General features: G+C 37.1%; 1 protein-coding gene and 2 long non-coding RNA genes across 3 annotated transcripts; 1 reads left to right on the plus strand and 2 right to left on the minus strand.

Annotated features, from left to right (window-relative positions):
• Positions 1 to 5517: 5517 nt before the first annotated feature.
• Positions 5518 to 9441, minus strand: LOC110867715. Its single transcript, XR_002551802.2, has 3 exons — positions 7040 to 9441; positions 5702 to 5754; positions 5518 to 5549 (listed from the first exon to the last, which is right to left on the minus strand). It is a non-coding gene; the product is annotated as an uncharacterized LOC110867715 (long non-coding RNA).
• A 3120-nt stretch (positions 9442 to 12561) lies between these two features.
• LOC110867711 lies at positions 12562 to 17904 on the plus strand. Its single transcript, XM_022116724.2, has 4 exons — positions 12562 to 12639; positions 12755 to 12860; positions 15198 to 16811; positions 16892 to 17904. Exons 3-4 carry the CDS (start codon positions 15329 to 15331, stop codon positions 17044 to 17046), a joined length of 1638 nt encoding a protein of 545 aa, XP_021972416.1. The 5' UTR covers positions 12562 to 12639; positions 12755 to 12860; positions 15198 to 15328; the 3' UTR covers positions 17047 to 17904.
• LOC110867712 lies at positions 14500 to 14986 on the minus strand. Its single transcript, XR_002551799.2, has 2 exons — positions 14822 to 14986; positions 14500 to 14739 (listed from the first exon to the last, which is right to left on the minus strand). It is a non-coding gene; the product is annotated as an uncharacterized LOC110867712 (long non-coding RNA).
• Positions 17905 to 18057: the final 153 nt, after the last annotated feature.

The following is an 18057-nucleotide window of genomic DNA, read 5'->3' on the forward strand; positions in this document are numbered from 1 at the left end:
TTTTATATGAGTTTGTAATATATTAATATTTTTTTTATTAAAATAGGAAATTCGCAACATCGAACCGCCCTGTGGGAATCGGTTAGTAGGAAATTCCATGAAGAAATTGGTAAGGAGACTTATCGTGAAAACGATAGCTTATCATCAAAGTGGAGTGAGATAAGCTCCCAACTTACAAAATTTAGTGAGTTTTTAAATAAAGCAAAGCAAAACCCTAAAAGTGGTGAAACCGAAGCCGACGTTTTGACAAATGCAGTGGTCGCATTCAAATCAAATATGAAGACCGATTTCCGTTTCATGCATTGTTGGGAGATTTGTAAATTTCATCAAAGTGGTCGAATATCCCCATTGGTAGCGAAACTAACTCGTCTTCCAAAAGGTCAAGGGCCTCGTCCCAAGCCCAATCTGATGCACGAGATCAAGAGTTTGAGGACCTTTTGGATGATTGGCCAAGCCCAAACCGGCCCGAGCATGGAAGAAATGGCTCAAGAAGGCGTGCTCAAAAACAAACGGCATCGCCTTCAGCTGGGAGTTCTGGCTCGCGTAGGGTAATATACAGCGACCAGTTGGATGACATTTCATGCAAGTTGGATACATTCAATGTATTCCAACAACAAAGGGCCGAAATACGAAGGAGCAAAGAAGCTAGAGATGCCGCTAGAGATGCCCTGAAACAAAGACGGAATGATTTGAAAATTCTATCCCAGCCGATTAATCACCTACAGGGTGACGAGTTAGAAATAGTCTTGGCGTTGAGAGAAGAGATAAAACGCAAATATAAAAGTTAGGATTTTTTTTTTTTTGTAATTTTCTTTATTTAAAAATATTAAAAAAAATCAAATTTGTGTTTTAAAAATATTGGGTCTGCCCGCCCAGCGGGTCAGCCCAGCCGGCCAGCCCACAAGCCCACCAAACCCATGCCCCAAACCCCCGCCCCGGTCATACCGTGTTCAATGTGGGTTTGGCCATGTCTGCCACCCCATGCCACATGTCAACCAATGCCCAACCCAAGCCCCACCATACCCCACGGCCTAAATTCTGGTGTTTCATTTATATAAAAAATTACTTTATGTTTGTTTATTAGTAAACTACATTAATTTGTGTTCATTTATGTTTCTTCAGTTATTTTAGTTTTTGTTGTTTATTGTTTGTTAAATTATGTTCGTTTAAGTTTGTTTATGTTCGTGAACATTCATTTAGGTTTTAAATGAACGGACACGAACATGCATGGGCGAAGCTTTTAAGGGGCGGGAGGGGGCGGCCGACCCCCCGAACTTTTCGCTCAGTAGTGGAGAGTGTAGTTTTAGTATAGAAATTTTTGGGTATATACGTTTTCAACCCCCCGGTTTTATAGAAAATTTTAGGTCCGGTTACTTCCGCCCCCTCGATCGGAAATCTCAAGCTTCGCCACTGCGAACATGTCCATTTTCTTAGTAAACGAACATGAACAAAAAAATGTGTTCGATTATACATTCGTGTTAAGTTCAAGTTAAATGAACAAAAATGAAAATGAACATGCCTATATTCATGTTCGTCTGGAAGTTATTACATATGAGATGTCATTGTTGCGCACATGCTAGAATTAATATCATAAAAGCATGGTTAGAGACTTGGGAGTCATGTTAGGTGCACAGGCTTCAGCTATTTTTGCTCACATCATCTCTTATGATTTATGATTTTACGAATGTTATAACTTTATAAACTATTATTTTATTATTATTACTAGGTTATAACCCGTGTATTACACGGGTTGAATAAATGAATTTTATATACCAAATAATAAAACATTATCTTTTTAAAAGCCTCCTTTATTGCACGGGTTGAAGAAATGTATCTTTATATATTAAATAATAAAATAAGTTATATCTATAAGAACCATATGTATTGTACGTGTTGAATAAATGTAATATTATATACCAAATAATAAAAAAAATTATATCTTTAAAACCATTGTGATGTTAGGTGGATTTTTTTTTAATTATTTGAAAGTTAATATCAACTTTGGAATTCCTATGAATTCTTATTAGATTTGATTAAATATTATTGATAATAAAAATTTGTATTAGATTAGATTCTAGATTTGATTAAATACTATTAATAATAAAAATTTGTATTAATTTAGATTAAATATTATTATTATTAGTATTATTAATAATTTAATCAATTAAATGAGAGAATGACAAAACCATGTTTCTTTTATTATATAGTATATAGATAGATTTCATCTTAAATTAAAACATTAAGAATTAATTCGAAAGATAACTTTGGGTACTTTTTTTCTGACCTAATTAGACGATCCCTATACCCATTGTCAAGCTAATAATTATTATGCATTTGTAAGAAAATCATAAGAATAGATTTTTCCTCTAGTTTCTTATCTACTATAATAAAAGAAACCAAGTTTTGGACACGTGTCATTCATAGAAGGTATCCTCAAATATATACTTATCTTATATTAACTAAATAAATAAATAATAAATTAATATTAAATCTTATCATACTTTAATAAAATATTATTCTCAAATCTAAATTGTTAATTTAATATATTTTTAAAACAAGTACCCCTCTTTCCTACTTATCTTATATTAAATATATAAATAATAAATTAATATTAAATGTCATCCTAAAAAATATAACTTTTTTTATTAATTGGTATACAAAATTATATTTATTCAACTCGTGTAAAACACAAGTTTTTTAAAAATATAACTTTTTTTATTATTTACTATACAAAGTTACATTTATATAACACGTGTAATACATGAAGTTTTTAAAGATATAACTTTTTATCATTTGCTATGTAAAATTAGATTTATTCAACACGAGTAATACACGGGGTTTAATAAATTAATATTAAATGTTATCTTAATTTATTAAAAATATAACTTTTGTTATTAATTGGTATACAAAATTATATTTATTCAACTCGTGTAAAACGCAGGGTTTTTAAAATATAACTTTTTTTATTATTTACTATACAAAGTTACATTTATATACTACGTGTAATACATGAAGTTTTTAAAGATATAACTTTTTATCATTTGCTATGTAAAATTAGATTTATTCAACACGTGTAATACACGGGGTTTTTAAGGATACAAATTTTTTATTATTTGGTAGATTTTTCAACCCGACTATACACAGGTTTTTTAAAGATACGACGTTTTAGTATTTAACATACAACATTACATTTATTTAATATGTGTAATACACATCATTTTTAAAGATATAACTCTTTTTTAGATCTATTCAACACGAGATATAACTATTTTTTATTATTTGATATATAAAATTACATTTATTTAACCCGTACAATATACGAGTTCATAAAGATATAACTTTTTATTATTTAATATATAAAATTACATTTATTCAACCCGTGTAATACACGGGGTTCTAATCTAGTACCATATATTCATGTTAAAATAAACCTTTACCTCTAGTCATTTGACATGTAAATTTTCGGTTATATGTCTACGCTCGATTGCGTATTATAATTTATAGGTGCTAAAATGCATATTGAATATATAACAAATTGATAATACATCATTCAAATCACAATATATTTTAGATTTGATTAAATATTATTGATAATAAAAATTTTTAATGGCTTTTTTAAGTAGTAAATTTTGCGGTTTTTTGTTAGTTCGAGCTAGATCGAGCCGAGCCAAGCTAGCTCGAATTCTAATCGAGTCGAGCTCGAGCCTCAAATCTCAACTTGATTTGAAATTCGAGCTCGAGCCAAGCCAGCTCGAATCGAGTTCTAGCCGAGCTCGAGCTGTGTCTAGCTCGGCTCGACTCGGCTCGTTTACATGGGATTAAAGAAATTAGCCGTTCGAAAAAAACAACCAATAGGGAAATTAAAAAAAAAGAAGTTACAAAAAAAATATTAACTAAATAATTATTAGGTTATTTACTTTAGAACTAAAATCGGTTAAAACTCAGTTTGACCAACTACAAATCTTTCTGCTAGTTGTAATGTTTATCAATTTATCAAATAATAAGTGACGTTTCTAATTTTTTTTAACAAAATTCGATACAGATATACAACACAAAAATTGATGCCTACAAGTTTAGGTTTTTATCTTAAATTTTATAAATTTAGATTAAATATTATTATTAGTATTATTAATAATTTTAATCAATTAAATGAGAGAATGACAAGTGTTCCAAAATAGGTTTCTTTTATTATATAGTATAGATTATTATTTTTATTATTATTACTATTATTATTATATTATATTATATATATACAATTTAGGTAATGTCTTATGAACAGTTGTCTACACGTCATCCAGCTATCAAATGACATCCACGTGTACACATCATACATCTATTACTCACCACCGCTCTTCTCCGAACAAAGCCACCTAACACCGCCGATCTACACCTCTCTGCTCACGCTCTTCTCCGAACAACGCCTCTCTGCCCCAAATTGGCGCCGGAGACACAACGCCTACCAAATCGAAAGCTTGCAGCTTTACCTACTTCGTCAACCACAACCTAAGCGACGGTTTCCATCTGACGATTAGGGCTCCAACAGTCAGTTCACTGGGAAGAATCTGGATTTGTAGTATCAAAAGGTATTGTATGAATTTTTTTTGAATGAATGGAGAGCTCTTTTCTTTGGATATATCATTTCAGTGGGTCACGTAATGTGGAGGAAGAATATGATTCTTCATTTCTGGCTCAATTTGCTGCTAACGTTCTGTCTTTTTGTTTTCTTTTTTGATGGATTTGGGTTTAGTTGGGGTAATATTGAAGAAAAAATTAAAGTTCACCCATTTGCTTTCTATTGTTCATATTGTTGTTGACCTACTGTCAACCAAATTAAAATGCCTATTAAAGGAATATTATGTTTATGCACGAAGGAGCAAAATTGTGATGATATTTTGTGATTATTTATATATATACAAATGATGAAGGCCCTTAAGAACAGTGTACGTTTCCAGGTTACATACTGTCACACCCCCAAATTACCACATAGAGAGTGTCCCTGTTAGGCGTGTGACATACCAATAACGAGCCACCAATTACATTGAACCCATTCAAGTTATAAATAAAATCCCCATTATTAATAAAAAAACATCTTCAACAAGTTTAAACGAAAATCAATAAGTTCAGCGGAAGCAAATTGTAAACGAAATTAAACTGTTTCAAAACCCAAGTATAGTTTCATGAAATCAATCGCATAAATCCTCCCAGTCGACCCATGACCACTCCAGCTACTCCAGACAACAAGTTCCCCAAATCCAAGATACCTAACGACCTGCGAGCATGCAACAAGTGTATCAAACAACGCTGGTGAGTTCATAGTTTTAAGAAAACGTTAGTTACCAAGTGTTTAATCCAGTTCATTGAATACCATTTTGAAAACGATGTTGATAATACCCCAATACAAGACGGCTTCTGATTATTTTGCCCTTTCTCCAATGCTCCTATCAAAGCATTGGTCATGACTAGGTCATTAGTTCAACACCCGTCCTCCCAGATACGGGGTGAGGTTGCCAAACCTAAGTAGCGCTACTAACTAATACCATGTTACCTTCCTGGTAACCAAACAACACGGAGGGACTTTAAAGGTGATAGGAAGAGTATATTATCCAACATTCCCGTTTTTACCCAAAAGACTTATCCCTTCCCAGGATACCCACGGACTGTCCCAACCACCGGGACGCATGCTCAAGAGAGATGAACTCACCTTAGTTTGCTCGGTATGGTTAATTACTTCGTTAGCAATTGATCAAACACGTCCTAAAAAGGGTTACCGATAACAGTCAATACTACGCACATAAACCACATGTTTCACGTATAACAAGTCATGTATTCCTTAATCACTTATCACACAATCAAGATACATGTAGCACATCCGTGATGTTCAAGCCATGATAGTAAATCAATAGTCTCTAGTGTATACTTAGTTCATAAAACCAATTTGTCATATTAATTTATATATACATATCATGCACAGTACATTCATTGATATTCCATAATACATAATGTACAAACCAGTGATCCAGCTTTAGCTCGCGCGGCCCGACGTTTTACTTAAACTATATGTGACCCAGTACACATATATTAACATTGTATATGTGTGTGGCCCCAATATTGTAATATCATTCTGTGTGTGGCCCAATATTATCAAACCCAAACCAAAACTGTGACCGCAACCCCGGTTTCATGATACCCAAACCTGATATGATCATGACACCTCTCGGCCCCCCTTTGTTTCTTTGGTGTAATCAGGTAATGTGGCCCAATCATTATTTAAATTAGTCACCTAATTCTATTGGTCCAACTCATGTAATAACTCAACTAGCATGCACGTGATTTACCAAAAAAAAGGAATGCGGCCCAAGGTAGCTGGGTACCCTTGTTGTTTGTGCAGCCCAGTAGTCATATGAGGCCCAATCCCAGTTTATACACAATTTGCTAACACAACTATTGCACAAAAAATCAAATTATCACAGCATTAATTTACAACTATTATGTCTGGACTTTAACTGTAACCTAGTTTCATGCAACAAATAATCCAAGTCATATAATAAGATGCCTTAAACATGTTGAACCATCAGTTTAATTGCCAACCTAATCCATAAACATCTCAGTTAGCTATGACCATGCACTTTAAGATTTCGGCCCCTTGCTTAATTCCCGACCCAACCGACCCACTAGCAATATACCCTCACCACACAAAACAGTCATAACACCAACTATTATAATCTAAATCTTTCCATGTAAATTTATTATTTAATAGTTTAATCAATAGTGGTCCAATAGGAAAATAATTGGAAATCAAAGTTGTCGGCCATCAATCCATATCCTTTAACTAGATTAGGTCCCATGTGTTTATTTGTTTTAGGTTGACTTTGTGCACCTCTATTATGCATTGAGCAGACCTCCTACAAACAATTAATTGTTTACTAAAAATTCTACCCATATTAATTGTTTAATAACAAACAATGTTCCATCACATAACTAATCAACCATTAACACATCTAACAACAACCTAACATATGCAAAATAATAACTTACGTACCAATCAACTGCAATATACAAGTGACGTCTCAAGAATGCAGGGTTACTTCGATGGGGGAAGGAGTATTCTGCCGTTCGCAATCTTGACGGGAGGGTAGGGTTTGGTTTTAAGTAGGGAATCATAATATAATCATGTTACGTGCACATATATATAATTAAATTGGCGGTGCCTCATAATTGGCTGATACTGGGCTCAAGCCCAACAACAAACACCGAGATTTTTATGTGGACCAAGGGGCGGCTGCCCAATCCTATTATTGTCACAAGCATGGCCCAATTATAGACAAATACCCAAACACATTAAACATTTACTAAATATTATCACCACATGTGTAATTCTTATTGTTATTATTTATTTATTTATTATTATTTTTTTTATTGTTGAACGGAAATGAAAGAGGAATACAAGAAACAGGATCACGCGACGAAGAGATACTGACTTTGAAAGTTCGGGTTGTCACATCATCCCCAACTTGAAAGAAATTTCGTCCCGAAATTTGACAAGTAAGCACAGAGAAATGAAGTGATAGATCAAGATTGTTGCACGTTTTGCTCAGGTGCCACATCATCCCCAACTTGAAAAGGAATTTCGTCCCGAAATTCACCAGTTTTACCAGTATTAGATTGGTCATTTGGAAAGAGTTGAGGATACTTGAGCTTCATCTGCTTCTCGCGTACCCATGTGAACTCCGGTCCACGTCTTGAGTTCTTACGAACTCTCACCCTCGAGATTACGACTATGTTAACGACCCTCGACTTCCTGGTCCATATGTTCGGTAAATTCCCCCAGTAGAGGTATCGCACGTGTTTCACTAGACAACCACTACCTTAGATCCGAAACATAAGTGACATCGCGTATGTTATCCGATCCGTAGGGTAACTCGAGTTTGTAGGTTAAATTACCGATTCCTCCCAGGCTGTTGAATGGTCCATCGTGACGTCAGTTAAGCTCGCCATGCTTCCCAAGCATCCCACCTTGACTTTCCCACAAGTCAATCATCGCTCTCATGCGTTGCTATGTGGGCCTTCAGGCCCGGTCACCCACATATGGTCTTCAGGTTTCAATGCATCCTATCAAAACTCAGGTGAATAGGATATCGAGGCCCATGAGCTTTGCCTACACCATTTCCCTAAGCTGAGAGAGCTGAGAAGACGTCCTCCTAATTTGATTCCCAAGAGTTCACCGCTCCCCGCAGTGCTAACGAGGTTAAGGCTACGCAATCTTCAAAAATCCCGTGATGAATCTGTGATAGTATCCAGCGAATCCAAGGGATTGCTGTATCCCAGAAGGAAATCAGGATTTGCATAAGGTCAATTCTGAAATTCCACCTAACGATGTGAAAGTAAACCAGGTAACTCTTCAGAAGTCACGTCAGAGCTAGTATAGCAGAGTAGCCCCTCCGTAGACACTTCTGGCCTTCATAGCTGAAATGGCGCTAACCTTTGCACCACTCTGACGTTTTAGAGCAAATAACGATTCTCCACACAAGGTCTTCTCCGCACTGGTGTATCTGTGTGATCTCTGGTTAACCAATCCACACTAACTACTATATTGCAACCATCAAGGGTTGTGGAAGGAAGGTCGATGTCGAACACCTGTCCCCCAAGGTCGAGTTTGCATCTCAGCGAACATATAAGGCTTCAATTAACTTGCATCAGCCGACTCCACAACAGGTTCGGTTTCAATAAGCATCAGGGTTACCAGAACAGAGACGAAGCGAATAACTACCCATCCAAGCTATTGTGGTGCTATTACGTCTGGTATAGCCTATGCCAATACTAAATGTCCTTCCATGAGCTTCATTTCCAGTGTGGTTTTCGTCACGAGAATTTCCAATACTGCCGTCGTTCCCTTGGTTGTCGTCACTTTCGTTTCCATACTGTAAGCTACGATCACAAATACCTTGATGTTGCCGCGACTGTTGCCTCTAGTATTGTTGCCTGTAAAGGTGTCCTGCGTCCTTTCACCAACAAGGTCCTTCTTTTCACATTCCTTGCCACGTCCTAAGGCACTACTCGTGGTGCGGGCGGTTACACAGTCCGCTCTACAGTCAATCGTCATCGATTTTGTCCCGATTGATTCGTAAGAGTCGACTCCCATGAGTCGCTGGCTGGGTTAAGGATTCGATCGGAGTCCAATCGTTGTTGTTCGTTGTCGGTAACTAGGGTCGTTCAAATGCTGAAGTCGGTAAGGTACTACGTTTACCTTCTTGTCCATCATTCTATGTCGCGAGAGTGCTGCAGAAGTGATCGCACTTCGGGATCTAAGGCGTCAATACACTAAGTTCCAACAAACAAAGATAGGTGAGGAAAGTATAGTCCAATCATTTGACGCTGGGCCATCCAACTCAGGGACGTTCGTACTAGCACCTAACATTCTATACAGTTTGCTAGGCGTTCAGATGTGTGATCAGGTGGTACTCGATAGCATCGAGATTCGTAAGGATTCAGAAAGGGGTGAAAAGATCATGTTCGAGTAGGAGACAATCACTGCTATGACTCCTATAGACTGCTGAGTGCTAATATAACATCAATTAACAGAGCGGAACCCCTCTCACACTCGTTAAGCCTCACTGGGACTCACATGCACCCCACATTATTATTATGTGTGCACCCATAATAATAAGGCAATTTGCATGCTTATCTCAGTGCCTCTTAACTTGCGCAAAAAGTTTCCCCTCATTCAAACAACAAACGAAAGGTATTACAGGGTTAAGAATCCGAATAAGCAATGGGTAGTGTCACACTAACAGTTCACATAACAGGGGTTGGTAATGTAAGGGCTCATGCTGTGGTGCCAAGTGTGCATTCACGTGTAATGTTATACATAAGTGTACACTAAATATGCTATGCAATCGTAAATGAGAAACGAACCTTGCAGTCTGGAGCTGAGTGTCATGGTCGATTTCGGTGCTGTTCGGTTATAGTCTGGTTTTATGAAAACGTTTTAAAACCAAGTTCACTATAACCAATGGCTCTGATACCAAACTGTCACACCCCCAAATTACCACATAGGGAGTGTCCCTGTTAGGCGTGTGACATACCAATAACGAGCCACCAATTACATTGAACCCATACAAGTTATAAATAAAATCCCCATTATTAATAAAAAACATCTTCAACAAGTTTAAACGAAAATCAATAAGTTCAGCGGAAGCAAATTGTAAACGAAATTAAACTGTTTCAAAACCCAAGTATAGTTTCATGAAATCAATCGCATAAATCCTCCCAGTCGACCCATGACCACTCCAGCTACTCCAGACAGCAAGTTCCCCAAATCCAAGATACCTAACGACCTGCGAGCATGCAACAAGTGTATCAGACAACGCTGGTGAGTTCATAGTTTTAAGAAAACGTTAGTTACCAAGTGTTTAATCCAGTTCATTGAATACCATTTTGAAAACGATGTTGATAATACCCCAATACAAGACGGCTTCTGATTATTTTGCCCTTTCTCCAATGCTCCTATCAAAGCATTGGTCATGACTAGGTCATTAGTTCAACACCCGTCCTCCCAGATACGGGGTGAGGTTGCCAAACCTAAGTAGCGCTACTAACTAATACCATATTACCTTCCTGGTAACCAAACAACACGGAGGGACTTTAAAGGTGATAGGAAGAGTATATTATCCAACATTCCCGTTTTTACCCAAAAGACTTATCCCTTCCCAGGATACCCACGGACTGTCCCAACCACCGGGACGCATGCTCAAGAGAGATGAACTCACCTTAGTTTGCTCGGTATGGTTAATTACTTCGTTAGCAATTGATCAAACACGTCCTAAAAAGGGTTACCGATAACAGTCAATACTACGCACATAAACCACATGTTTCACGTATAACAAGTCATGTATTCCTTAATCACTTATCACACAATCAAGATACATGTAGCACATCCGTGATGTTCAAGCCATGATAGTAAATCAATAGTCTCTAGTGTATACTTAGTTCATAAAACCAATTTGTCATATTAATTTATATATACATATCATGCACAGTACATTCATTGATACTCCATAATACATAATGTACAAACCAGTGATCCAGCTTTAGCTCGCGCGGCCCGACGTTTTACTTAAACTATATGTGACCCAGTACACATATATTAACATTGTATATGTGTGTGGCCCCAATATTGTAATATCATTCTGTGTGTGGCCTAATATTATCAAACCCAAACCAAAACTGTGACCGCAACCCTGGTTTCATGATACCCAAACCTGATATGATCATGACACCTCTCGGCCCCCCTTTGTTTCTTTGGTGTAATCAGGTAATGTGGCCCAATCATTATTTAAATTAGTCACCTAATTCTATTGGTCCAACTCATGTAATAACTCAACTAGCATGCACGTGATTTACCAAAAAAAAGGAATGCGGCCCAAGGTAGCTGGGTACCCTTGTTGTTTGTGCAGCCCAGTAGTCATATGAGGCCCAATCCCAGTTTATACACAATTTGCTAACACAACTATTGCACAAAAAATCAAATTATCACAGCATTAATTTACAACTATTATGTCTGGACTTTAACTGTAACCTAGTTTCATGCAACAAATAATCCAAGTCATATAATAAGATGCCTTAAACATGTTGAACCATCAGTTTAATTGCCAACCTAATCCATAAACATCTCAGTTAGCTATGTGCACTTTAAGATTTCGGCCCCTTGCTTAATTCCCGACCCAACCGACCCACTAGCAATATACCCTCACCACACAAAACAGTCATAACACCAACTATTATAATCTAAATCTTTCCATGTAAATTTATTATTTAATAGTTTAATCAATAGTGGTCCAATAGGAAAATAATTGGAAATCAAAGTTGTCGGCCATCAATCCATATCCTTTAACTAGATTAGGTCCCATGTGTTTATTTGTTTTAGGTTGACTTTGTGCACCTCTATTATGCATTGAGCAGACCTCCTACAAACAATTAATTGTTTACTAAAAATTCTACCCATATTAATTGTTTAATAACAAACAATGTTCCATCACATAACTAATCAACCATTAACACATCTAACAACAACCTAACATATGCAAAATAATAACTTACGTACCAATCAACTGCAATATACAAGTGACGTCTCAAGAATGCAGGGTTACTTCGATAGGGGAAGGAGTATTCTGCCGTTCGCAATCTTGACGGGAGGGTAGGGTTTGGTTTTAAGTAGGGAATCATAATATAATCATGTTACGTGCACATATATACAATTAAATTGGCGGTGCCTCATAATTGGCTGATACTGGGCTCAAGCCCAACAACAAACACCGAGATTTTTATGTGGACCAAGGGGCGGCTGCCCAATCCTATTATTGTCACAAGCATGGCCCAATTATAGACAAATACCCAAACACATTAAACATTTACTAAATATTATCACCACATGTGTAATTCTTATTGTTATTATTTATTTATTTATTATTATTTTTTTTTATTGTTGAACGGAAATGAAAGAGGAATACAAGAAACAGGATCACGCGACGAAGAGATACTGACTTTGAAAGTTCGGGTTGTCACACATACGACTCCATTAACGCCGGCGACACAGCCACCACCAAATTCAAGGCTTTTGTCAGGCAATTAGGGCTCCACCAGGTACAATTTGCGCAATTTAGGTTACTCTTTTCAACTTTCATTGTTGGTTACGAAGATAGTTGGGAAATTGTTTAACAAATCGACTGTTTGTTTTCAAACTTTGGCGTCTCTAAAGGGCATCAAGCAACAGCGTTCAACACTACTCCGCTCTCAAGCTTGCGGCCCTTGACACAACCACAACCAAGTCGAAGGCTTTCGTTAGGCGATTACGACTCCAGCAGGTATGCTTTGACAATTTAGGTTACTATTTTCAACTTCCACTGTTTATTTAAGATCAATCATAAAACACAACAAATACCTTTTTATTTTGTTTTCTGTATACATCATATCATATTTATAATGAAACCGAAGTTATGCGTGTGTATATATATAAAGGGGAAAGTGAATACGGTGCTGTTACGTGCCTAACCTTACACGTCAAACCTATCAAAACTACGTACTTTTGCTTAAAATCCCTAATAAAAAAATAAAATTATATCTGTATGTGAATCATATCCCTAATACGTAGTCTATTAGGGTATTGGGGTTAATATCCCAGATCGCCAATTCCTCCCCATTAATAGCTTCATCTCTTGATACGATCTCTGCATTCAATCTCTTGATCAGGTATTTAGTTAATCAATCATGTATTCAATTAATCGAACTCCGTGTTTTTATCTAAAATACCATGTTTTTATCTAAAATACCTTAGAATTGATTTAGTGCTACTGATGATTTATGACTAAAAGTACCATATACATCATAATTTCAACTAGAGGTAACCAACTATAAAAAAAGACCGGTTAACGACTGAGTTCTCGCCGCACCGCGCCAATCAAAATCATTTTTTAAGAAGTCAAAGCCGTCACACTGGTTAGCGTCAACTCATCTAATTGGAAGCAGTGTTATGGGTCAACCCGACCCGAACAAGGTAAAAAAGATGTGTCTTATAATTATACGGGGCAAAATATAGTCAGGTAAGTAAATGAAATGGGGCAAAATATAGTCAGGTAAGTAAATGAAATGGGTCAAAAAGTTGACAACTAATATGAAATGGGTCAAAATATATTGAATTAAAACTAAACGGGCCAAAATATAGTGAATTACAATTAAACGGGTCAAAATATAGTGAGGTAAAATAAAACGGGTAAGTAAAATAAAACGGGTCAAAATGGTGAAATAAAATTAAATGGGTCAAAAAGATGAGAACTAATATGAATGGCTCAAAATATAATGAACCTGTGGCAGTTTCATCTCAATATGGCTGCTAAGGAACCTGTGGTATTAACAATGAAATGGGTCAATCTGCAAGGAACCTGTCCATTGGTATTAACAATGAAAAAGCAATTATTCTTTTGTCAAACCTGCAGACCAACACAAAAGCTTAATAAGGCTACTCGGTGTAGGAGGAGGCAAGTCCTTGGAGGATGCCCCTCCACGTCACCATCCAAGGAGGATGCCCCTCCAAGGATGGCCCAAGGGAAATTGAGGATGGGCCTTTATATATGTGTGTGTGTGTGTTGTATGTATATGTGTGTGTGAAAAAGGGGAGGCCCAGCACAAACGTCTTGTGGAGGACGATCAGGACGACCCCGCGGTTGTGGAAATGCTGTACAGGGACGGCGCCGGGGCTCGACTGGCCTACGACGCTCCCCACACCGAGTAGCCTAAAACCATCATCTGTAATACTTTTATGTCTTGAAATTTGTGTTCCTAAATCTTCTTTACATGCTTAATATTTGATCACCAGTCTCTAGCAGTGTTATCATCATATAATCAGCAATATGAACAAGTTAAATCCTCTCTTGCTTTAATTAATCCTCCAAAGTTTCAACTATAAACATTATGAACATATATACTCAAATCACTTAATAACCTAAATTAGAATTAACCACAAGCATGACATTCATTATACATATAAAGAATCCTTACAATATGTACATCTGTGATGACTAATTAAAGCTTCCATTTATGTCATCAGTTTGAACTCAACTCAGAAATTACCTATTTGAATCATTGAATGCGTAGAAGGTTGTTAGAAAAAAATCGATCAATTGAGCAACTTACGATCCATTGCATATGGTGAAACTTCTTCAACTGCAAATTCCCATCATCTTTTCACTGCAAATCATCAAAACCCAAAAAGAATTTCAAGCCCTAGAAAAAACACGTCCCCTAAGTCATCGCTTTACTTTTTACATACCAAGAGACGCATCGGAAGTAGATTGGATTAAGGATCGAATTAATGGTAATAAAATAGTTCAGAAAACTGCTCGATTAGATTAAGGATTGATCGATTGGCTTAGGGTTTGAACTACGAAGGTATCTGGGAATGTGTTGGTGATGAAAATGTTTGAGAAATAAAAGTTTTTATTTTTTGTTTAAGATTATAGATTTGACGTGTAAGGTTAGGCGCGTAACAGCACCGTATTCACTTTCCCCATATATAAATGGTATCTTTGTTGTAATATAGGTATAAACTCACCAATATTACACACCTTTTTAACGACATATATTAAACAATTCATTCTTCTTTGCCGTAAAAAGCTTATTAGTTTTGTGTCCATTCTTTGTTGCAGGTTCTTACCGGCTCATTGTGTTGGCAGCTTCACTTCAGTCTGGTAAAATTTGTATTTTTAGTATACTATTCTTTTTACACTCTTACTTTTTATATGCTTTTGTGTACACACATTTTTGTTTGCTTAAAAATATGTTGCCGTCGGACACGTCTGGTAAAAGGCGGAGTATAGCTACCTCTTGTGAAACAGGTGAAACTTCTACCACACCTCGCCGCAGGATTTCACAACGGTTGCGTTCAATCATTTCTCAAACTTCAGGGTCAATAGAGAGGCCGCTGCCAACGTATTCAGATTGTGGAGATTGCACTTATATTTGTGAACACTGCAGTGCTCTATTTTGGTTTGCTGAGAAGGTTTTACATGCTCCACATGTTCATCATCCTCGCTATAATCAGTGCTGTAAATCGGGCTCTGTGAGGTTGTCTTTTCCTCTTGAACCACCACCTGGTATTAGGCAACTTTTCCAAGATTCTCAGTTCCTGGACAATATTAGAACATATAACAATATGTTTTCTATGACCTCATTTGGGGCAGAGGTTGACGACACTATTAATGATGGTCGTGGTCCTTACGTTTTTAAAATCTCAGGCCAAGTTTCACACTGGATCGGATCTTTGTGCCCTCCACCTAATGAGAAACCACGTTTTTTACAAATGTACATATACGACACAGAGAATGAGATTTCAAACAGACTCCGATTCTTCAATAACTCAGATCACCACAACCTTTCAGATAGTATTGTTGGCACGCTCAGCCAGATGTTAAATACCTATAATGGGTATGCTCGCCTCTTTAAAAATGCCGGCGACATCTGCAGAACGACAGAGGCTAGCTGTTATTCCATTCGTCTTTATAGTAACGTACCCGATAGAAGATATGGTGCTCCATCTGCAGACGCATTAGGTGGAATAGTATGCGGTGACGATTTCAATGCTAGCAACTATGACATCATCATTCACTCAAAAGACGGAATGCCTCAGAGAGTTAGTAAGCTTCATCAATCTTATATGCCATTACAATATCCACTTCTATTTCCTTTTGGTGAGGAAGGTTGGTCTCCGAAGCTTCAATTACGTAAGGTCGATGGTTCTAAAGACAAGAGATTGACCGTTAACATGTACTATAGTTACCAGATTCATGAGCGTGCAGGTGTTTATTCCCTCCTCTTGAATGGTGGGCGACTTTTTCAACAGTATTTAGTAGACGCTTATTCGTGTATAGAACAGAATAGACTCGATTACTTTAAAGCAAATCAAGATCTCTTTCATTCAGAATATATCGCTGGCATGTATGATGCCCTTTCACGAGGTGATACGGAATGTCGTGATATAGGAAAGCGAATCTTTTTACCATCTTCGTTTACCGGTGGGCCACGTTACATGTATAAGCATTACCAAGACGCCTTAGCAATTTGCAGGGTCCATGGCAATCCGCAGTACTTCATCACTTTCACATGCAACGTCAGGTGGCCTGAAATTATGAGATATATGCAACGTGTTGGGTGCGTTAATTCACAAAATCGTCCTGACATCATAGCTCGGGTTTTCGAAATGAAAGTCGAAGAATTTATAAAATTTATAAAAGAAGATAAAACATTTGGAGAAGTGGTAGCATGTAAGTTCTTATTTCTCACATTCCAATTTAGTTTCTTTTCTCATCATCACCAAATGTCCCTATATATGTTTCTTTTACAGATTTATACACTATTGAGTTTCAAAAAAGGGGATTACCGCACTGTCACACTTTAATCTGGGTCACGGCAGCCGATAGAATACGAGACGCTTCAAATGTAGATAGTTACATTACTGCTGAGTTCCCGGATCAAAATTCTGAACCTCTTTTGTATTAGACAATTACTGAATGCATGATTCATGGCCCGTGCGGGTTGCTCAATCCTAACGCTCCTTGTATGCGTGAAGGTAAATGTTCAAAGCATTTTCCAAAGTCGTTTGAAGCCGCTACGCTGTTTGACAAGGATGGCTATGTTCATTACAAAAGACATGCTACCAACTATCATGTGTCGAGGAATGGCCTCCAAATCGATTGTGGTTATGTTGTTCCATAGAATAAACGTCTATGTAGCCGTTTCAATGCGCACATTAATGTTGAGTATTGTGGTTGGAACATGATGATTAAGTACCTCTTTAAATACATCTCTAAAGGAGCTGATCGTATTAAGTTTGCAATTCGTAAGTCTGAAACTCATTCACCATCTACATCGTCTACATCGTCTGATGCGCCTCCTGTGGTTGATGAAATTCAAAATTTTCTAGACGGCCGGTTTATTTGCCCACATGAAGCTTCGTGGAGAATTTTGAATTTCTCAATTCATGAACGCAGTCCTTCGGTCCAAGTCTTAGCTGTTCATTTGGAGAATATGCAAAATGTTACTTTTAAGGAGAGAAGCAAACTGCAATCTGTCATCAACAACCCGTCTTTTGGAAAAACGACTTTAACTGAATGGTTCTCTAATAACAACAAGGACTCTAATGGATTGGACAAGATACCGTTGGGAGTTATCCGCTAAAGTATGGATTCGTAGAGTCCAAGCAAGACCTGCTGCAGCAATTGGACGCCTTGTGTATGTACATCCCACAGCTGGTGAACTTTTCTATTTGCGCATGCTACTTTGTCATAAAAAAGGTTGCAAGTCCTACTCCGATGTACGTACCATGTCTTCTGTTACATACACAACTTTTCGAGGGGCATGTGAGCAGTGGCGGAGTCAGAAATTTTTTCTTGTGGTGTCTTTTTTTATGGATACACCGGTTTATAGTAACCCGGAGTCGAACTTTTGGATCGGTTCGGATCTAGTCGGGTCAAATCACATAATAAAAACAAATATCAAAGTAAAAGTACA

The sequence above is a fragment of the Helianthus annuus genome, chromosome 11 (genome assembly GCF_002127325.2).
Source record: "Helianthus annuus cultivar XRQ/B chromosome 11, HanXRQr2.0-SUNRISE, whole genome shotgun sequence".
Taxonomy (NCBI): domain Eukaryota; kingdom Viridiplantae; phylum Streptophyta; class Magnoliopsida; order Asterales; family Asteraceae; genus Helianthus; species Helianthus annuus.

What these genes read in the sequence shown, in the direction of transcription:
- LOC110867711 (XM_022116724.2), top strand. Translation starts at nt 15,329, where the DNA reads ATGTTGCCGTCGGACACGTCTGGTAAAAGGCGGAGTATAGCTACCTCT. An exon ending in ATTTGGAGAAGTGGTAGCAT is followed by an intron (nt 16,812 to 16,891) that starts GTAAGTTCTTAT and finishes TTTCTTTTACAG; the next exon opens with ATTTATACACTATTGAGTTT.